Here is a 22,956-nt window from a genome sequence, read left to right as displayed (position 1 = left end):
TGTCAGCCGTAACTCTGAACCACCCCCTTGCAAAGCTGCCTGTGTAAGACAGTATGTGTGTGTGCATGTGTGACTCACACTGGGTGCTCCGTGCATGCATGTATGCATATACATGTATATGTGTGTGTGTGGACTGTAAATACCTGTATCCACCAACAGAAGCCAGATGCTCCTGCCCGAGCCAGCCCTCCCCTCCCGAGGCAGCTTACCTCCATGTTTCTGCAGAAGGTGGCATTGGTGCCAAAGAGGATCTGGCACTGCTCGTTGGCACTGTAGTGCATGCCTGGCAGCTTGTGGGGCAGGCGCACCGCGTGCTGGCTCCTGGGGTCTGTGACCAGCAAACAGGTGCTGACTTTCGACCTGAAACAGCCAAGCGGAGAGTTGGTTTGCAAAGGTACCTCCCAGGTTTTTGTTCTACTCTGCCAGTAACTAAGCAGCAGCACTCTCCAAGTCATTTATGGGGAGATGACCAAGCACCGGACACAGGACTACACCTTTGCTCTTTTCCAGATAGCTGAATGCAGATCTTTACTCGGGAGGCCATGAGAGCAGGGCAACAAGAAGTGGCCCGGGCACATCACCCACATAGCACTGTATTTTTCTTGGGGAGTCTGAGTGCTTTCTTGGATGAAAATGCTTTTGAAATAGATTGCTATGATATGTTCTCAGAATGAATCAAGAAAAAATTGGAGTTAGGGTTATTTTGCTTTTAAATAAATAAGCAAACAATCAAGCAGGCAAGCTTATTTCCAATTCTGCAGACTTTCTTAGGGGCGGGGTCTGTCAGGTTCTGGACACTGGCTAGTCCAGGTGCCCTACCTGGCCATGAAAGCTGGCTGGTGGCACGCCATGCAAAAGACTTGAGGATTTCAACCAGGACAGAAATGTTCCGAGATGTTGAGAACAGCTCTGACAAACAACTGGGGGGTGGTATGGCTGAGGCTCCTTTAGGAGTTAAATACTTAAATGCTTTTATTTTTCAATTCCTAAAACAAGGCAGATGGTAGGAAAAAGAAAACCCAGCCTCTTGCCAAGATTCTTGAAGAAAAGAGTTGCATGCACGCAATACACACAGGCTGACTATATTAAAACTAACAAGGCCATTTTTAAGCCCTTAGTTTCCCAGCTACAGGAAACATCATAAAAGAAGACCCAGGATGAGGACAGAAGCCAGAATGATCCCTTTGATCCTCCATCCTGAGTTCACTGAGCACTCCACTGTGTTACAGGACTATAAAGCTCTGTGTATAGCAGAGACTCACTGACCCTTTCCGTCTCCGTGGTGGGTACAGATGATGCAGTTAAGTGGTAAAGCAATTGGGGTCTGCCTGTCAAACCTATAAGTTCAGCCCTGAGGTCCTGACACTAAGGGACGCACATAGTACTTGAGTACAGACTCTATTTGACAGAGGTCTGACATCAGATAGCTAATTCTTCCACTGAAATCTGAGAACGGAGTAAGGCAGACACATTCTGGAAAGAAAGTGGTTCTGAGATAAACCCGTCCTAGCCCCACATGTGAGGAAGGTAAAGCAAGCCCTCCTCCCAGCAAATGGACTTCCATCCAGGGAAGCAGCCTGAGCTTTGGGGAAGCATCCAGTTCTACAGCAGCCAGGGGTGCCACTAGGGTGGTGCCCACTCTTGGTCAAAATAATGAAGAGAAGTGAAATAAAACCTTGACAAGATATGGTCACTGCATGACATTTCCATTGATAAAATTTGTGACCAGCAGCGGGTTGGCCAACGTCATACCAGACACATGCCTGGAAGGAAGTCTCTCCAGCTGAACTGGAGGAGATTCACTTCTGCTCCTACTGGCTGATACCCCGACTACTGTGCTATAGGAAGTATTGTAGCACGTTCTACTGTACTGATGGTACAGAATGATTTGAGGACTTACTTGAGGAAGTTCTCGAGGTCATCTCGACTGCAGGAGGACCAGGAGAGGTCGCTGGGGCTCCGGCCTTTCACCCACTCTCCCGACATGATGTGGGACCTGCCAGCGCAGGAGGAGTGGTCATCGTCGTGGTTCATCCCCAAGCTGCCCGAGGGAGAGGGGGAGAGGGCGCTCATTACAGGCTTCTCATCTCCTGGCCCGGACGCCAGCACCCTGTGCCCACCTAGATCACAGCTCAGTCACACACAGTAGCACAGGAGACGCCTGCTTCCCTGCCATTCTCAGAGCAGACCGCGAGTCACGAGCTTAAAGAGAAAGAGTGAGGGTGATGACTCGCTTACTCAGTGAGCGGAAACTAATCGACCATGTAACCAACAGCATTCACCTAACAAATGAATGATAAATGAGTGAACCAATTATATTAAATGCAATATTAGAGTTCTTCTGATGGTTAGACTTGCTTTTCCACACTAACATATCCCAGTGTAATGCTTCAGTATCTCACTGCCTGCAGAGAAGTCACTATGCTAAGGGTTGGTGCCAGCCAAGACTCTGACTTATGAAAACTCATGAACACTCATGGCTTTTGATTCACATCACTATACCTGGGTCCACCAAGATCAGACCTATCTCCTTCCCCACCCAGTTGTACCTGGAAGAAAACAGGATGCTGATGTAGATGAGGGAGGCTAACTGTAAAGTAAGCGGAACAATGGTCTCAGTTCACAAACAGGCTGGCAGTGAGGGGAAGCTGAGGAACAGAACACTGGTGATCAGATGGCCCACCGTCTGCTGACCCGTGACCTCCAGGCCAGAGAGTGCGTAAGGGTTGCTCACTCTTTGTCAACAGCCCCCTGGAAAACACATACATGCTCCTTCCTTCAGACATATTTAAGAGAGGTTTCTCAAGGGCCAGAAACGGCCTAGAAAGAGAAGATACATTGGGCATAATAAGCCATCAAATCAGCCTGGGAGAGGAGACAGACCCAAACAGAGCTGACTACGCCAAGAGGTTGTAAACGCGCCTCTGCAGCCTTATCTCTCCCAGTTCTCCTCACATGCCTCCAACCATCTTTCGTCAGTTCCTCTGTGTTCTCACTCCACTCGGTTCTCTCACCACTCGGTGTTCCTGTACAGAGAGGCTACCTTGGCCACCCCCACATGAAACTGGGGAGCTGACCCCGCTCCCATCGCGGGAACAACAGGGCCTGGCACCCGAGCTCCTGCTCCAGGTGAGCAGGGCCCCCTCTGGTCACCCAGCAGGTCCGTTCCTATAGTTGAGGGCATGCATACCAAAGGTAAACTGAATTTATACTCAAAGATATTTATAATACTTGTTATTTCAATCAATACATGTGGTTACATGTTATGTTAACCAGCGTAATATGAGCATAAAAGTAAAGTTTTCATGAAAAGCAATTTAGCTAGAAGCTAAACTAGGCTGCTGCCAAGCTGGGTGTGGGCAAGACAACAGTAAAAGTTGAGGAAAAAATCATAAAAATCTGCCCTTAGACTGTATCACAAGGGTCTTTCAAGGTCTGCTGAATCTAAAAAAAGAAAAGAAAAGAAAAAAAAGACACTGAACTCAAGCTCATCACACTATAGTTGTGGTTTCTGTGAGGAAGGTGATGGGAAGCCCCAGTCAGCTTCCCTCAGAGAAAAGGCTTTCGCTCCCACCACAAAATTGGTGACAAAATGAATGTTTTCATTACTTAAGTCAAAACAAAATGGCCAAATGTTTAAGAACCTAAGTATAATTTCTTTGCATTTCCCCTTCTGACCCAGTTTTTCCGTTAATGGCTCAGCTGACCAACCACTACCCTGCTATCCTGTCAGACAGGAAGGTTTCTGCGGTGCCGCCTACACATTGGCACCCCCTTCCCCTCAGTCCAGGCCTCTCCTGCCAAACCTCTCCCTGAAAAATGACTGCTCCTGGGATTTCCCATGGGCTCTTCCACCCCACCAGGTGCCCTCAGCACAGCTTTCCATCCCAGCCTGTCCACCCATGACTGACACAGAGCAAGTACTCTATAAATATTTATCAAATGGATTAACTATTTGATGCAGGAGAAAACATCAAAAAATTGGAGGATCCACATCCACAGTAGCTGTGCTGGTCTAGGGCAGCGGCCTGCTCAACAAAACAATGAAAACCATCTCTGGGTAGATGCAATCTTGTTTTCCTGCCTCAATGCCAAGAATCCATCCAATTACAGTTAAGTAGAGAGCCTAGAAATTATCAGATACATCTGACCAATAAGGATAATTTTCCAATGGTATTACTCAGGTTTTTACTTTCTTTTTCCTGCTTGTTATCTGTGGCTCAACTGATAAAGAATCTGCCTGCAATGCGGGAGACCTGTGTTCGATCCCTGGGTTGGGAAGATCCCCTGGAGAACGGAAAGACTACCCACTCCAGGATTCTGGCCTGGAGAATTCCATGGACTGTGTAGTCCATGGGGTTGCAAAGAGTCAGACACGACTGAGCAACTTTCACTTCACTTTTCATACCTTTATCTATACACACACACACATATATATATATCCATCTCTTTGTTTCAGGAAAGAGAGGAACTGACTGCAAAAGATATTAAGTCACCTTAAATTTGATTTAGGGTTTGATATGATATCTATAAATAAAACAAGTGATAGAACTTTCAAATGGGTAGATCTGAAAATGTTGATGGCTTCCAGGGAACTCTGGTGTAGAGGTTACAGAAATAGAAGGTCTCATGAAAAAAGTGGCTCCGAATTCCATCACTAAGGACAAAGTGTGAGCACAGAATGTGGAGCAGGTCAAACTGTGTCATTGCCCCCCTGGAGAATCCAATCCCAGGGAGACTCAACCCGGGATCCTAACCCCCCTCCCACATCCCAAGCTGGGACATCCTGAGCGGCCCCCAGACGCTCCTTGCCGTTTGGGAAACCACAGTCGGAAGACAGCCAAGCCCTGGCAGAATGGCTTTGCCACGTATGGAGGAATGTTTCACTTGTGACTTACTTCCAACTTTCTTCCCCGTGGTCAAGCTGCTTGTAAAATCAAAGAGGTTCTTTTGCCCATATGCCAGACTCCACTGGCCAGAGAGCCTCGTCTCTCTGGAGACAAAACTATGTCCACCAAAGCGCTCAGAAAAGCTGACTGTGCTCTTGACACCTGTATGCCCACAGGGCGTTGTGTTAGTGGTTCATAGTGCCAGCCCCCAGAGAGGGACTTCCCTAAGGAATGTTCTAGTCAGCAGGATCAGCGAGGAGTGCCGTTCTCAGGTTTCTGGAGCTTGCCTCGAATACAGATGGTGCTGGATCTGGTTTAAAATGTTCAAATGCTAAGTAAGAGCTTCACAAACTAACAGTCTGAGGAACTCACATTTAGGTGGGAGTTTTGAAATTTGAGGTCTACATAAACTACAGTTTAGGCTATTTTTAGTTCAAGTTAAAGATCACTTGACTGAAGAAATTTCATGTTATTTTAGGTTGATGTCTGTGGTAACATTGTATTTAACAGAACATGTAGCATTAAGCACACACAGCAACTTTAACCCTAAGTGACTGAGATTAAGGACACAGATGGGTCTCATGGCACATGTGGTCCAGATTTATCAAACACAATGACTTCATGGCCTTGAGTAGACTTTATCTTAAGACAAAAGAACACGGTGCTTCCAAATCTGCTTCAGGAAATCCAATATATACCATGTGGGAATTCTGAAAGGCAACGCACCCCCCTTGCTAGCTTCACTGAAATCCTGGAAGGTGCAGGACATACTAGGTGTTCTGGGGCTGGTACCCATGCCATTGTGGAAACTTCGGTTTTACCTGGTTCAGAGCCTGTCCCGTGGACGCTTGGGTGTTTTGATGTCAGGTTTGTGACCTGGGCTGCCTCCCTTTATAGTACTCTAGGCTGGGTTTGTGAAATAAGTGCTTGGGCGGAATGAAAGACCCCAAAAAGGTTCCCATGAAGGCAGTCTCTCCAGGGAAGGGGTTGAGGCTGGCTTGAGTCCTGCTTCAACTGTCCCCAGGGAACACTGCCTGCTTGTCCCTTTTCAATAAATGTTTACTATTTGAAATAACAGGAAAGGCCCACAGCAGTTTCCAGGAGATCATTACTGTTGATTAATAAAATAATAATAAACACCTCCAACATTACTCTAGAAGGGAAATTCTTTACTACCACTACCTATGTGCCAAGAACCAGACTGCCCTCAACCTAAAGCTACTCAGAAACTTTACCTTCAAGGATTAAAAGTCACCAGGGGTACCAGGCTGCACTCATTTATACAGGTTGAACAATAGGGTTGATTGTCATGATCATCAATAACCCCATTTATAGGGAACACAGCATCCATATTCTCTCACCTCAGAGAAGTTGTTTTTATTTTTATATAGGAAACTGAGCTCATCAACTTGCAGGGACTCAGGAACACTGCAACTACTAGAGTAGACCTAGGGCCTCCACCCTAGGTCCCCAGAATACAAATAAGCTCCAAACACCATGGAGTTCTGAATCACTAATGGATAAAGAATAACCAAAATAATGTTAGTGTTAAGTGCATTTTGCTAAAAAGGATAACAGCATAGTAGGTGAAAATGGATAACGAACATCAGGGCATACAGTACATATCTCTCTTAGATAACCAGAGTACAGAAATCAAAAAACACTCATGTTCTTGGGTTTACATAGATGGGATTTTGATGTCAGTTATGTGAGTCATGTCTGACTTTCCCTCAAAGTAGTCTTGCCTAGGATTTGCATGTGTGAGTGTATAAACATATACCTACACACACAAGATCCATTTCAAATGGGCTTTAAACTTTTAATTCAGGTAATTGGGATGAAATAAAAAGAGAAAGAAAAAGGAAACAAAGCACAGGCGATTCTATCCCCTACTCGGGTTAATGAGTGTGCATGTGTGTGTACAAGTGCAAGCATGCATGTGACCACGCACCCTTGGGAGGACAGAAGAGAGTCGGCCATCTGCCCTTCTCTCAGGGTCTGGAGGCCTCTCTCTGTGAGAACAGCATCACTCTGAGGGTGACTCTGACGCTTCACGAAACAAATTTTTCACCCAACAAGGGCACAAGGTGTGGAGTCTTGATGCATGAAGTTCAAATTTTGTTTGATGCTCAGAGAAACAGCTGTCACTTCCAACAGTGTTGGGGAGACTGGGGTGATGAACTTTAGACAGGCTGTGTCTGGTGTCTTGACGTGGCGCTTCCAAAGTGATTTTCAAAGATAGTTCTGATGAACTATTTTCACCTTTCATCCTTATTTTAGAACCTAACTGCACAACATGCAGCAACACAGGGCTATTATTTTATCCGAGTGCTTTTAATTTACATCACCGCTATGTCTCTACAGCCTCCGGATAGAACAGGGAAAGGAGTGACCATGTCATTTCCCTCCTTCTTGATGAGCACCTTTTGGGGCTACACAACTGGAGTCATCTGCTTGAGGTCACATGCCAGGTTAATTTCAAAACCACTGCTCTGGGCCCCGTGAACAACAGCAGACACCATGCCTCTCCAGGCCGAGGCTTCCCCTGTTCAAACTCCTTTTCTCCCCATGTGCCCGCCCTGACTCTGCTTGAACATCTACATTCATGCTCTGATTTTCTAATAGTTTTGATGAAAATACATAAATAGTCAAAGAGGATGGTATGAAACCCCCCTTTTCACATATAACTGGAGTGCTGTATTTGAAAGGGCCTGGCTTGGTGTCAGACTGACCTGGGTGAAAATTCCAGCTCTGCCTTGAGAGTCTGCATCCTGGTCTATGACTGAATAGGGCTCATGGTACTTAATGTCATTCATTCACTATTCAACAAATAGGCTCAAATGCTATGACTAGACACTGTGCCAGGGGCTGGTGCAGGCCAGGCCCCTGCATCCATGGAGTTTACATTCTGAAGAAATGGAGATGAGGGTGATACGGGCCAGCAGACACTAAAGAGCCTGGCGAGCAGTGGGCTCTGCAGGACAGGAGGGTCTTGCTGCTTCTAAGCACATGCCCGAGTGAAGGAAGGCTGGCCGCACCCAAGCTGAAAACTCAGGTGCCCTCAGAGAGCTCCGAGTTAAGGAGGGAGCTGAGAGAGGCCACAAACAAGGGGCGGGAGGATCATGGCCAACGGAACAGTATCTTCCCGATCCTATGCCTTTAAATTCCATTTCTCTTCTGCAACAAGCTAACTGAATAGAACCGCCTGCTCTAGCCAGTGTGGCCCGGCACTCAGAGAATGGGACCCTGGACAGAGGCTTCACAGAAGCCATAGCAGTCCAGCTGTTCTTGGCAGGCGGTCACCCCGTCCAGACGGCTGGGAGGACAGTCACGGTCCACACCACGCACTGCCTTCAGAGGAAGAGGCTGCTGGCGATGGCCTGTGGCATAGCCCCCAGTCCTGTCTCCCAGCAGCGGGCCATACTCCTGTTCAGCTACCAGTGCATCCAGCAGCTGGGGCTGGTGAAGACTTGAGGGACACAGGCCCTGGGGCTGCAGCTGGGTCCTCTCAGCAAGAAGCTGTCTTGGCCCAAACAGCTCCTACTGGCTCACCAGCCCCTAGACAAATGTGGTCGGGACAGTGAGATGGTTGCGTCCTCCTCTGCTCCACTGGCTCCCAGAGCAGGCTGGGCCCATGGCAGGGCTCAGTTAATAGCTGTGCAATGATACAGGCACAAGCGCCTAGGTCAGCACAGCAGCTTACCAGCACACAGAGCACAGACTACCCTTGACGCCCCCTCCCCCACAGTCTCATTGGCATGAGGGGAGGGCCCCCAGCATGAACACACGAAAAACCAGCAGCACCTCCTCGGGGGGCTCCTGGCCTCCACCCGTGACACCTCCACTGCTCAGAGCATTCCAACAGCCCATCCAGAGCCAATGAATGCAAATGTCTGTGTTGTCACTTTCATAGACTTGAAATCAAATGACAACTGCAAATTTTACCAAAAAAAAAAAACAAACCCATACAGCCAAGTTGGTTTCTGACCTGGGAAAATATTCTATAGACATGTGGAGGGGGTGTCTGAAGCTATTTCCAGGTTGAAATTCCAAAGAAGTTTAGGATGGCGGCTACCCTGACAAAATAAGGATACAGCCTCCTAAGGTGAGTGACTATTTCACAGGGGACAATACTGATTCAGATGAAAAGGGTACAGAGTATAAAGAAAAAACTGCCTCTATGAAGGCATAAGAAATAAGTCAATTCTCCTTCTCTCCTTTCTTTAGTCTTTTTGGAGAACTTTACTCTTCCATGTGATTTTGGTTTATCAAGTTTCATAAGAAGTCCTTTTAGTTTGGGATTCATCCAGCCTGGCATCTTGCATGATATAATCTGCATAGAAATTAAATAAGCAGGGTGACAATACACAGCCTTGTCTCACTCCTTTCCCAATTGTGAAGTAATCAGTGGTTCCATGCCCCGTTCTAATTGCTGTTTCTTGCCCCGCATACAGGTTTCTCAGGAGACAGGTAAAGTGGTCTGGTACTTCCACCTCTTTAAGACTTTTCCACAGTCTATTGTGATCCACATGGTCAAAGACTTCACTGCAGTCAATGAAGCAGAGAATGTTTTTCTGGAACTCCATGCTTTCTCCACGACCCAACGAATGTCGGCAATTTGATCTCTGGTTCATCTTTGAAACCCAGCTTGTACATCTGGAATTTCTCAGTTCATGTACTGCTGAAGCCTAGCCTGAAGGACTTTTGAGCATATTTTCAAGCATATGTTGCTGTTCATTTGCTCAGTTGTGTTAGACTCTTTACAACCCCATGGCCTGCAGCACGCCAGGCTTCCCTGTCCTCCACTATCTCCTGGAGTTTGCTCAAATTCATGTCCATTGAGTCGGTGATGCCATCCAACCATCTCATCCTCTGTCACAGGTAGATAATACCTGCCCTCAATTTTTCCCAACATCAGGGTCTTTTCTAGTGAGTCACCTCTTTGCATCAGGTGTCCAAAATATTGGAGCTTCAGCTTGAGCAACAGTCCTTCCAATCAATCAGGGTTGATTTCCTTTAAGGTTGACTAGTTTCATCTCCTTGCTGTTCAAGGGACTCTCAGGAGTCTTCTCTAACACCACAGTTCGAAAACATCACTCTTTGGCACTCAGCCTCCTTTATAGTCCAACTCTTAAATCCATACATGGCTGCTTGAAAAGCCATAGCTTTGACCATAAGGACCTTTGTTGCCATGTTTTAATACACTGTCTAGGTTTGTCAAAGCTTTTCTTCCAAGGAGCAAGTGTCCTTGAATTTCATGGCTGCAGTTACTGTCCTAAGTGACTTTGGAGCCCAAGAAAATAAAGTTCTGTCACTGCCTTCATTTTTCCCCCATCTATTTGCCATGAAGTGATGGGATTGGATGCCATGATCTTAGTTTTTGAATGCTGAGTTTTAAGCCAGCTACTTCACTCTCCTCTTTCACCTTCATCAAGAGGCGCTTTAGTTCCTCTTGCTTTCTGCCATTAGGGTAGTGAGATTATTGCTAATTCTCCCATCAGTCTTGATTCCAGCTTGTGCTTCATCCAGCCTGGCATTTTGCATGATGTACTATGTACAGAAGTTAAATAAACAGGGTGAAAATATATAGCCTTGATGTACTCCTTTCCCAATTTTGAACCAGTCCACTGTCCCATGTCCAGTTCTAACTGTTGCTTCTTGACCTGCATACAGGTTTCTCAGGAGGCAGGTCAGGTGGTCTGGTATTCACATATCTTGAAGAATTTTCCACAGTCTGTTGTGATTCACACAGTCAAAGGCTTTAGCATAGTCAAAGAAGCAGCCATAGATGTTTTTCTGGAATACCCTTGCTTTTGCTGTGATCCAACAGGTGTTGGCAATTTAATCTCTGGTTCCTTTGCCTTTTCAAAATCCAGCTTGAACATCTGGGAGTTCTCAGTTCATGCATCGCTGAAGCCTAACTTGGAGAATTTTGAGTGTTACCTTGCTAGCATGTGATATGAGAGCAATTGTGCGGTAGTTTGAGCATTCTTTCCCATTGCCCTTCTTTGGGGTTGAAACAAAAACTGACCTTTCCCAGTCCTGTGGCCACTGCTGAGTTTTCCAAATTTGCTGGCATATTAAGTGCAGCACTTTAACAGCATCATCTTCTAGGATTTGAAATAGCTCAGCTGAAATTCCATCACCTCCACTAGCTTTGTTTGTAGTAAAGCTTCCTAAGGCCCACTTGATTTCACATTCCAGAATGTCTGGCTCTAGGTGAGTGACCACACCATTGTGGTTATCTGGGTCATTAAGACCTTTTTTGTATAGTTCTTCTGTGTATTCTTGCCACCTCTTCTTAATATCTTCTGCTTCTGTTAGGTCCATACCATTTCTGTCCTTTATTGCGTCCATCTTTGCATGAAATGTTCCCTTGGTATCTCTAATTTTCTTGAAGAGATCTCTAGTCTTTCCCATTCTGTTGTTTTCCTCTATTTCTTTGCAATGTTCACTTAAGAAGGCTTTCTTATTTCTCTTTGGTATTCTTTGGAACTCTGCATTCAGATGGGTATATCTTTTTCTCCTTTGCCTTTCGCTTCTCTTCTTTGCCCAGTTATTTGTGAGGCCTCCTCAGATAATCATTTTGCTTTGTTGCATTTCTTTTTCTTGGGGATAGTTTTGGTTACCGTCTCCTATGCAGTGTTGCAAACCTACATCAACAGTTCTTCTGGCACTGTGTCTATCAGATCTAACTCCTTGAATCTATTTGCTAGCACATGAAATGAGTGCAACAGAACAGTAGTTTGGCCATTCTTTGGCATTGCCCTTCATTGGGATTGGAATGCAAATTGACCTTTTCCAGTCCTGTGGCCACTGCTGAGTTTTCCAAATTTGCTGACATATCAAGTGTACAAACTGGAATCAAGATTTCTGGGAGATTTACCAACAAACTCAGATATGCAGATGATACTACACTGCCACTACAATTTCAGAAAGTGAAGAGGAACTAAAGAGCCTCTTGATGAAGGTGAAAGAGGAGAGTGAAAAAGCTGGCTTGAAATTCAACGTTAAAAAAACTAAGATCATGGCATCTAGTCCCATCACTTCATGGCAAATAGAAGGGGAAATAGTAGAAACAGCGATAGATTTTATTGGGTGGGGGCTCCAAAATCACTACAGATGGTGACTGCAGCCATGAAATTAAAAGATGCTTGCTCCTTGGAAGGAAAGCTGTGGCAAACCTAGACAGTGTATTACAAAGCAGAGATATCACTTCACTAATAAAGGTACACAAAGTTAAAGCTATGGTTTTTCCAGTAGATGTGAGAGTTGGACCATAAAGAAGGCTGAGCGCTGAAGAATAGATGCTTTCAAACTGTGCTGCTGTAGAAGACTCTTGAGAATCCCTCGGACAGCAAGGAGATCAAACCAGTCAATCCTAAAGGAAATTAACCCTAAATATTCATTGGAAGGACTGTTGCTGAAGCTGAAGCTCCCATACTTTGGCCGCCTAATGTGAAGAGCCAACTCACTGAAAAAGACCCTGATGCTGGGAAAGATTGAAGGCACAAGGCAAAGGGAGCGGTGGGGGATGAGATGGTTGGATGGCGTCACCGACTCAGTGGACACGAATTTGCGCAAACTCCAGGAGATAGTGGAGGACAGAGGAGCCTCTGTAAGAGGTCGCAAAGAGCCAGACATGACTTAGAGACTGAACAATCACAACGTTTTAGTTTAGAATTGTAGTGATTACTTTGGAGAGAAACAGCCCCACTGTAGTTTTTAATCTTGCCATCCAGGGACATGCGGGCACCTTTTCATTTTTTCAGGCTTTTTTGAATGCCCTTTGGAAAAGTTTTATAGTTTGTATCATCATGGTCTTCCTTTTTTCTTTTTGTTATCAGCATCATTCCTGGGTATTCCACATCTTTGGTTGAAGTTGTGAGCAAGGTCTGCTTTTTATTCTTCCACAACTGATGACTGCTTATGTATAAGAAAACCATGGATAACTGTATGTCTTGTGACTTGCAATCTGATGAATACTCACTGCTTCAAACAGTTTGTCAGATGATTCCCTTACAAAAGGTACTTAGCCACTACATTTTGTAGTTAACCACTACTGCTTTGCTTCTTCCCTTTCAAGCTTTATACCTCATTTCTTACCTTATGAATTTTGATGGACTTCCAAACAATGCAAAAAGTTAGAACATGGGGACCTTTATCCTAGTCCAAAAACTAATGGAAATACTACTAATATTCACACATCGGATACATCAGTTATAGACTGCTCACAGGTAGGTAAACTTGGTCAGCTTAAGGGCACTTTCTTCTAAATAATCATTTTCAGAGGCCTTCCTTCTACTATCTCAAAGTAAACACTAAAGACAGTCTAACACAGTAGACAGAGCGATGCTCCAAAAAGACAGAGGCCATGGTTGATATTAAAGACCTGCTCCAGTTATTTGGGGGAGCTGAGGCAAAGTTCCTAACTCAATAGGACTGTTTTCCTAGCTGGGAAGTGAGGGGCTTGAACCAGGGATTCAAGGGGTTTTCCAGTTCAAAATGGAATCATTTTGTGATTCTTGATCTAGAAGACTAAGCACAATGTAAGGCAGAGCTGCTACTCTTTTTTTCCAGTAAGAGCTGGGTGGGCCCTATTGTATACCGGCACTTTCAGGGTACCAGGGAGACAGCACCGAGGGGCACACACAGCCCTGCCTGCTGGAAACCCACACTCTGGCAGGGATCACAGACAAGTCTGCAAGAACTGTGATGATTCTCAGTCCCTGTGTGACTATCCAATATGGCAGCCACTGGCCACATGTGGCCTATGAATGTTAGGAATGTCCTAGTATGGCTGGAGAACTGAAACTCTGATTTTATTTAATTTTCATTGAGATAAATTTAAAGGCCCACTTGTGGCTAACTGCTACCACACTGAACTGTACAGACAAGAATCCACCTCAGTGACCCTGAGTACCACCATCGTGCCAGGAGCTGCCAATGTCATCACTTTGGTGCGAGAGTATATGCAGGCCCACAAAGTACTTACAGGCTTACAGATATTGAGAGAAATAAGACAACCCAATGACACTACTGGAGAAGACTCAGTGCCAGGTGCAGACATCAGAAGCTGAAAGTGATGGGGATTTAGAGAAGGGAGCCATGCTGACTCATACTGACTCTTTGTATGACTTCATGCCTATTTTTCCTCTAAAATGGTTGTGCTGATGGTGCCATTTGTGCTAAGCCCTCAAATCGCAGAACTGTGATGTGATGGATTAGAAGAGAAGAACCTAGAGATCTACAAAGGCTTTACAGAACACCCAGGATAATGAAGGAATATCAGTCTAAATTGCTTTAGACCACAATGTCTGAAAAGAGGGATTCTCTAAATGACCTCCCACAGAGTCCTCTAATGTGCAATTAAATCTGGGACATTCTCAGTTGCAAATGAATTTTGTCAAGAATGGCATAAGATCACAAGCCTTCACCCACTAATTGAAAAAGTGAACGGTGGATTGTAACAGGGCAAAACAAAGGTTATTTCTAATGCTAAACAGTTCTTCGAGACTCTCCTTAGCTTCTTAAAGAAAGATAATTTATTGAAGAAACTATTTTTATTTCAGAAGAAGACTTCACAAAAACACTACGCTCTTCTCAAATCCACCACTGACATGATGAATGTCGTCCTGGCCCCACATCCCTGGTGTGGCCTGCTCTGGGCCTGGAGTGCAGAAAGGGCCCAGGAAAGGGCCCACGTGACCTGCTGAAGGTGAGAGTGCTGTGAAACCCATGAAGATGCTACAACAGCAGCAGTCAGGCTCAGCTTCCCTCCCAAATGGCATGGTGGTTCACTGGCATCCCTTCAGTTCAGTTCAGTTCAGCTGCTCAGTTGTGTCTGACTCTTTGTGACCCCATGAACCACAGCACACCAGGCCTCCCTGTCCATCACCAACTCCCGGAGTTTACTCAAACTCATGTCCATCGAGTCAGTGATGCCATCCAACCAACTCATCCTCTGCTGTCCCCTTCTCCTCCTGCCCTCAATCTTTCCCAGCATCAGGGTCTTTTCCAATGAGTCAACTCTTCGCATCATGTGGCCAAAGTATTGGAGTTTCAGCTACAACATCAGTCCTTCCAATGAACACCCAGGACTGATCTCCTTCAGGACGGACTGGTTGGATCTCCTTGCAGTCCAAGGGACTCTCAAGAGTCTTCTGCAACACCACAGTTCAAAAGCATCAATTCTTCAGCGCTCAGCTTTCTTCACAGTCCAACTCTCACATCCATACATGACCATTGGAAAAACCATAGCCTTGACTAGAGGGACCTTTGTTGGCAAAGTAATGTCTCTGCTTTTTAATATGCTGCCTAGGTTGGTCATAACTTTTCTTCCAGGGAGTAAGTGTCTTTTAATTTCATGGCTGCAGTCACCCCTAGTCTCCTTCAAGCCTGCAGTGGGCCTTCCCTTAGGCCTGGCTGCACTAGACGGAGGCCAGTGTGGAGCATGGGGCAGGTTCCAGGGACTCAGGTCTGAGCCTGGGGCTCCACTCGCCCCTCCTAGTCTGCCAATGGCATCCCACAGGGCTGGGGGGACCAACTCTGAATTTTGGTTTCAGGGCGGCTCTCTGGCTTGCCAAGTAAGAACACAGCAAGGGAGCTGAAGAGTACAAAGCATGTGTGCTCCCAAGGTACACATGCAGTGTGCTCCCAAGGTCCTATCCAAGAAAGTCTGCCTAAACAGAGGGCTGGCACTTATTTTTTGAAGGAAACTAGGAGATGGGGTGAGAGTCAGAAGAATATGCCTTCTGCTTCTTAGCCTGCAGTGTAATTTGTCAAAAGGCGCTGTGGGCACCAGACTGAACAGGGCAGGAAACAGAAAGATGGCTGAAAGGTCCCAAAGAAGTAAGTCTCGGACCTATCTTTACAGAAATGTTTTCTTTTTACTGAGTTTCATGTGGTCTATAGATAGCTCTAACTTGGACTTTCATTAAAAGAGCCCCATGACACCAATGTTAAACGGACAAAAACCAAAAAAAAAAAAAAAAATAAAATAAAATAAAAGAAGTAAGTCTCGGTTATCCCCCACCTCCGGATGTCAAGACAGAACTTTCTGTGCATTGCAGACAGGAGAACGCTGTGTAAACAGGGAGGGATTTCTCAGTTTCAGGGCCATCTACGGTCCCCATGAGTCCTCTGTACTGCCCCCTGTGGAATGCTTCAGAAGGTCAAGGTCGAAGCCCCTGGGCCTCTGGGGCCCACACAGCAGAGTGCTACAGTGAGGCGGAGAAGGGCCCCTGCCATGTCCTGGGGCCCTGGGTTAGCTGTCTACAGTGGAGACAGCTACATCAACAATGCATTTCGCTCAGGAACTGCTAACAAATGTACAGTACAGTGGTGGTTCAAGAATTTTGCAAAGGAGACGAGAGCCTTGAAGATGAGGAATGCAGTGGCCAGCCGCTGGAAGGTGACAGTGACCAAATGAGAGGATCATGGAAGTTGATCCTCTTACAACTACACGAGAAGTTGCTGAAGAACTCGGTGTCGGCCACCTTAGGGTTGTTCAGCATTTGAAGCAAATTGGAAAGGTGAAAAAGCTTGGTAAGTGGGTGCCTCATGAGCTGGCTGCAAATCAAAAAAATTGTCATTTTGAAGTGGCATCTTCTCTTATTCTACACAACAAACCATTTCTTGACTAGATTGTGACATATGATGAAAAGTGGATTTTATACAACAACCAGCAGTGACCAGTTCAGTATTTGAACTGAGAAGAAGCTCCAAAGCACTTTCTAAAGTTAAACTTGCACCCAAAAAAGGTCATGATCACTGTTTAATGCTCAGCTGCCCATCTAACCCACTACAACTTTCTGAATTCTGGTGAAACTACTACATCTGAGAAGTGTACTCAGCGGATCGATGAGATGCGCCAAAAACTGCAATGCCTACAGCTGACATTGACCAACAACAAGGGCCTAATTCTTCATGACAATGTCCAACTGCATGTCGCACAACCAATGCTTCAAAAGTTGAATGAATTGGGCTACAAAGTTTTGCCTCTTCTGCCATATTCACCTGACCCTTGCTAACAGACTACCATTTCTTCAAGCATCTCGACAACTTTTGCAGGGAAAATGCTTTCACAACCAGCAGCAGGCAGAAAATGCTTTCCAAGAGTTCATCAAAACCCAAAGCACAGATTTTTATGCTACGGGAATAAACAAACTTATGTCTCGTTGGCAAAAATGTGTTGATTTTAATGGCTCCTATTTTGATTAATAAAGTTATGTTGGAGACTAGTTGTAATGATTTTGAATTTATGGTCCAAAACCACAATTACTTTTTCACCAACCTAATAGCATTATTCCTACCCTCCCACCTCCCATCTATACCTGAGGCTCAGAGGGTGAGAGTAGGAGAGGAAGACAGACGTACCCGGGTCCCTGAGATGCTGGTAGGTGCAGTGAGGTCTGGGAATAATGCCTGGAGTGTGGGGTCAGGGTTGGGAACCCTGAAGTGCTCTATGATATTCACCCTGCCTCTCTTTTTTGGTATTGAAAAAAATTTGCACATTAAAAACAAATTGCCAGGGAATTGATGCTCAGGATATTAATTCCTTTTCCAGTGGAGACTCAGACTCTAAAGAACCATAGGAGTTTAACCACTTCAAGGGCTCTTGAAGCCCCCTCTGTCTGTGTCTATGTGGAATCTGGAGCCCAGAGAGAGGGGACCACCCAATACTTCACAGCCAGTTGCAACATGTCTTCCCAGAACCAAGGGTCTCCCTTGTTCTGGTCTGAAATCAGATTTCTGGTCCACCTCACCAGTTCTGCCTTTGTCCAACCCAGCCACCCTGTGAATACGGACTGGGCCAGAGTCTAGGGGCTTAAACTGGGAATCATTCAAAGATCATCTACAGACTTCAGGATGAAATTTGGTTTGGTTGTGGAAAACCTCATAGTTAGCCTTCAAAATAACCATCTTTTAAAAGTACTAACTTAAAAGAAATGCTCTAAATTCATTGGTTTTATATAGACCTTCCTCCACCTTCCCCCCACCCCCTTCCCCGCCCCAAAGAAAGGGAAGGACAGTGAGTGTTTGTTTCCTTTTTAACAGTTGATATCCCTTAACTAGACAACATTCTTTTCAGTCCCAGCTAGACTTAGCAACTTTGACTGCTTAGAAGTGCAGATGTAATAAGCTTTCCACTAACAAACAATAACAACTGCCTGATCTCTCAGCGAGGGATTTTCTTAGCCAACAGGAGGAGCCCTGGTGTGGAGTAGCTAAAACAAGTGTCTGGCAGAAATTCAAAGAGAGAAAGGAGTATAAACTGAAACCTGAGCCCCCCTCCCCCAGAGTAGCTCCCTAGGCCCCCTTTCACTCCCCTACCCCCGGACTTGGAGGCAATCTCTGTCCCCAGTTCCTCCAGGGGCTGGTGTTTTAATGGGTGTTGGAAAGCAGCCCCCAGCACTTTCTACCCCTTCAAAGGTGGTGCCGGGAGAGGATTAGCTGACTGCAGGGGGGACCTGCTGCTGAGAGAACCTGCAGCTTCTCAAAGTTCAAAGGCCTCTCAGGGACATCAAAGGGCACAGGATGCCCCAGACAGAAGACCAGAGAAGGACAGGCCGCTTCCTGCCCCTAATGACCCTCACTCCCTTCCTTTCCTGAAACCACACATCAAGCAGGGGCTTTATGGCCTCATTACTAGGACCAGCCTTTTCCTCTCTGACTGGGGTAGGGTGGGGTGCGGGGGTGGGGTGTGCACTCCACCCCACCTCCCAGCTGTGAAATGCACGCCACGGGGTCAGCAGGCCTGAGTGGGTGCTGCCCTCAGTGACCCGGGCTCCAGACCCTCTATCCCAGGGCCTTTGCCTGCCCACTACTTCGGAGTGGACACCCCTTCCCACCCTCCCTGCGGGCCAAAATCCTCCCCTTCCCGTAAGGCCCAGATTGCAGGTCACCTTCTCAGCAGCCTCGGCCCTTCCCAGCAAAGAGGGACCCCTCTTAAGGTCATGGCCTTTCTTTCAAGGCGTCCTTGGGGGTAGAATTTGCCATTTTTTACACCTCAACAGCTCAGAGCCTCCCCGCAGACAGGCCCAGCACTAGCCACACAGAAGGTGTTGATGAGTATCCGTAAACTGATAGAACTGCCTGCACCAAAGCCGATCAGCTGGGCAGTATCTAGGACTTCCTCTTGAAAGGATTCACTCCATGGCTACAGTCTCTCTGCCTGTCATGCAGGGAGCAGGGTGAGCTGGGAGCCTCATGGCAGAACCCCGGGAGCCCTCCTCTGAGCAGTGGTCTCACAAGCAAGCAGCTCCCCCCCCCCATCAAAACAAAAGGGGCTCTGTCATCCCTCCCTTGACCTGGAGCATGTTATGTCCTGCCTAAACGACACACTAAAGAGACAGGACAGAATTTCAAAGGCAAATTCTAGAATCTTAAAAACAGGAGGGATGTCACTCAGTTCCTGTAAATCACTGGTTCTCATCCTGTAAATTTCCTGGAGAAGAAACCCCGAGGCCTGGCTCTCACCACCAGAGGTTCTCATTTCATTGGTACAAGGCATGACCCCAAGCATCTGGATGTTTGAAAGCTCCCAGGTGATTCTAAAGTCCATTAAAGCCTGAGAACTGCTGCTATAGTGTTGACCACTGGTTCTTGGACTTCAGCACCAGCTAGAGACCCCCAGTACACCATGAAAACCCAGACAGCTGGGCTCTGCCCCAGAGTTTCGGACTTGGTCAGTCTAAGGGGTGGGGGTCAATGGTGGGATGACAATTCACCTTTCGATTAAGTTCCCTAGAAATGCTAAAGCTGCCGGTCCAAGGACCACACCTGAGAGCTGCTGCTGATGGTCGTCCTAGTAACCGTCCCACCTTGACTACGGATGAGAGCTTCCTGGGAAACTTTGAACATAATTCCTGGAAACCACAGCACACCAGGTAAATCAGGATTTCTAGGGGAGAGGCCAGACACTTGTATTGTATAGGGGCTCCCAGGAGTGTGTAATGTAGCTCCTGGGCTAAGACAGTACCTCTAGAAACAGGCCACCCTCAGCGGGAGCCAGTGGCCAGCTCTTCCAAGCTGCGACGGGCCTTCATGCACACACGATCTGGCCTGCCTTCTGAGTACTGACCGAGCCCCTCCCTTCACGACGTGCCACAGTTCAAGTATTTGAGCTCACATTTTTGTCCCCCTCTGTTTTTCTTTCCTTCTGCCCACAAATTTCAGGGAGAAGTCCAAGTTCAGAACAAATGGCAGGAGTTCTCATCACGTTTTCAGCCAAGCAAAAGATTAGGACAATTACATCCCGGTTAGTCAAAGTCAAAGTCCTGACACTGTTCTTTATTTCTGCCCAGATTCCCAATTGAGGGGCGAGACCAGGGAGCACACTAGTGTCTGTAGCTTCTGGACACAGACAAAGTACATGACCCAAATGTTTCATCTGCAAATCCTAAGGAGCAAATTTCAGGCACAGTAATCACCCTGTTGCTAAATTATTAAACGGTAGTTTATGTGGCTCTCTGAAGTATCCTGGGAACTGAATATACAGACTCACGGGTCTCTAACCCAAGGGTTTGCTCTTCAAATTTCTAAGTTGAAACGTTGAGACTTTGGGGGTTTTGTCACTACTATTTCTTTTTCCTTTTTTTTTTTAGGCCTTACTTAAGCAATACTTTTTATCTTAAAAAAATCTTCACTTCCCCTGGTATAAATTATAGCTTCTTGCAATAATCACTACTGCTTAACTGGCATTCAATTTACAGGATAAAAATATATTCTTTTGGCCGTCTAAATGACTGTGTACACAACTTGTCCTCAAACCCACTCTGAATTTTGGCTCAGAGCAACCATCATGTTAAGAGGATGGAATGTGGTTTCAAGTAATGCCAGAAGTATTGCATAAGCGATAATTGATATTTTTACTAGCGGCGACTTTGTAGTTGATAATGGGTTATTAAAACAGGAAAAGAGGCCCTCCCCACAGGATCCCATCTGAAATGTACAAGGAAGAGGTGTTCCAGACAAAATGCTTCTCAGTGTCAATAAAGGGTGGTTCCAGCAGGCCCTCATCTTCCAGAATGTGTGGCCCCTGGCAGAAAGCAGCAGGGAAGAACACCTTGAGCTCCAGGGTCTCCTCGGCCTCCACCAGGGAGCTGTGACCCCTCCCCATGGCCCCCCCACCCCGCTTCCCCCGCCACCCTGACCACAGGCGACCCGGCTCTGGTGGGTGGGACTCTGCTGCGTTTTGGAGTAAAAGAGGAGCCAGAAATAGCAAGGGTACCAAGTGCCCCGTCATCCTATTCCTTTTAAAAAATAATCCTGATCCTGGCCTTTATTTAAATGTCTGCTTTCAGCCTGTGTTTACAGAAGAGATTAGTGTCCCATCTGGCCGCCCTGACAGACAGCCTAGCTGGTCTGAGCCGTGGGCTGTCAAAGGTGCAGCTGGCTGCATCACTTGGGCCACACCCACCACCAAGGCGTGTCCTCCAGGGGGGACTCAGGGTGACCTCAGTGAACGGAAGGCAGCAGAGGGCTCACGTATGACAAACACCGCAGGCTGAGCCCTCCTCCACCTGGAGATCTTCAGGAGAACGCTCATTCTTTAGGAAAAGGAACCAATACTCTAATTCCTCACGCAGGACCCTGAGGCCAGGGTCGCAGTGGACCTGCAGGGGTGGGGAGCACCGGGCACTACGGGGACTCAAGACCTCAGGGTCACCTCCCCTTTGGGTCACTTTCGCCCCCTGAGCTCAGCCGGTGAGACCACCGGCTCCCTCTGAGAGCTTTCCACCTTGTGTCGGCACGATCCTACCCCCCACTCCACCCCAGAGGAGGGCAAGACTTCACATGCTTGCTTCTCTTCTTCACCCTCCAGCCCAAACACGGACTCATTCTTGTCAAAGTCACAGGCATATAAATATTTTTCTCAGCCAAAGAGTTTCTTTTTAAAGTGCTAGAATGAAGACAGCAGGAGCGGGGGGGGGGGGGGGGGGGGGGGTGGAGAGAGCGAGCGCTGAAGGCAGAGGAAATGGGGACAGGCTGGCCTGATGTGCTAAGCGTTCCTGCAACAAGGCTGTACTGTCCTTCAACGGGACGACAGGACCGAGCCCGGACAACAGCCTGCCCTGAGACTCATCTTCCAGGCCCTGCTGCCCGGGGCCTGAGGTTAAACAAAGGCAAACAGACCCACGGAGGTGTGGCCTTGCTCTGCTTCCACACTGTCATTTCTTTCTGCGTCACCCTAAACGTCTGTGACTGTCACATGCACGGGGGCTTCCTCGGAGCCGTATCTGCCAGTTTCTTAGGAGCCAGTCAGGTCCCTGGGGCCAGCGGACCACACTCTCTCACTTCCCATTTCCCCCACTTCATCGGCCACGTTCCCCTAGGGCACCATCGCCCATCAGCACAGATGCATCCAAACCGCAAAGGACCCTCTTCAGGCGGGAGGAAGACAAATGTGAAAACGGAACGACTACAAGGAGCAAAGGTTTCCCAAGGCCCACTCATCCTGACCTGCTTCTGAAACAGGGGAGAGAGCTCTTGAGAAGCGTGCACACACCGAAGTCACGTCACCATTCCCCCCAAACCCCCTGCCTTTTCTCCCTCATTACAGGGAAGACTCATGGAGAGGGCACCAAAGCAGAACCCACTCAGGCTCCTTTTCAAAGTGAGGTGAGTGTGCTAAGGATGGGGAAGCTCTGCCTTTTCTGTGATTCTAGACTCATCAGCCAGGAACTGGTCCCCGAAGGGGAAGGAGAGCTGATGCTGGCAGTGCATAAACAACAGTGGTCATTATCAATGGTGAAATGAGATGATGGATGCAAAGCTCCTCGAACAGTGCCCAGCCAGGGGGCAAGCACTGTTCCTGCAGCTGTGCCAATGATGACCAGGATCACTGCTCACGGGAGGGAAGACAGGTCCTCAAACTGGGCTGTGTGTTCAAATCATCTAAGAAAGTTTAGAAAATTTTGGATGTCTGGATCCCACCAGAAGAAACCCTGATTCTATTGCTATGAGGTGTGGCCTAGATACCTGCATTTCCAGAAGACCTTCAAGGCATTCTCTCTCTTATTTCAAACTTTAATTTAGAAATAACTACAGATGTATAGGAGTT

At 46.9% G+C, this 22,956-nt stretch overlaps 1 protein-coding gene across 2 annotated transcripts in view; it reads right to left on the bottom strand.

The window, feature by feature from the left end:
- The window catches only part of ADAMTS17 (ADAM metallopeptidase with thrombospondin type 1 motif 17), a 393,159-nt gene that overhangs the window by 184,419 nt on the left and 185,784 nt on the right, over nt 1-22,956 (bottom strand). For both annotated transcript variants that reach the window (XM_043922552.1, XM_043922553.1), the window contains exons 9-10: nt 1,901-2,041; nt 210-360 (exon numbers count right to left, since the gene is read on the bottom strand). In XM_043922552.1, the coding sequence (XP_043778487.1) occupies nt 210-360; nt 1,901-2,041 (292 nt within the window). The remainder of the gene's footprint in view (nt 1-209; nt 361-1,900; nt 2,042-22,956) is intronic.

Source organism: Cervus elaphus, chromosome 13 (genome assembly GCF_910594005.1).
Source record: "Cervus elaphus chromosome 13, mCerEla1.1, whole genome shotgun sequence".
Classification (NCBI taxonomy): domain Eukaryota; kingdom Metazoa; phylum Chordata; class Mammalia; order Artiodactyla; family Cervidae; genus Cervus; species Cervus elaphus.
This window is presented reverse-complemented; position numbering and strand designations above follow the sequence as displayed.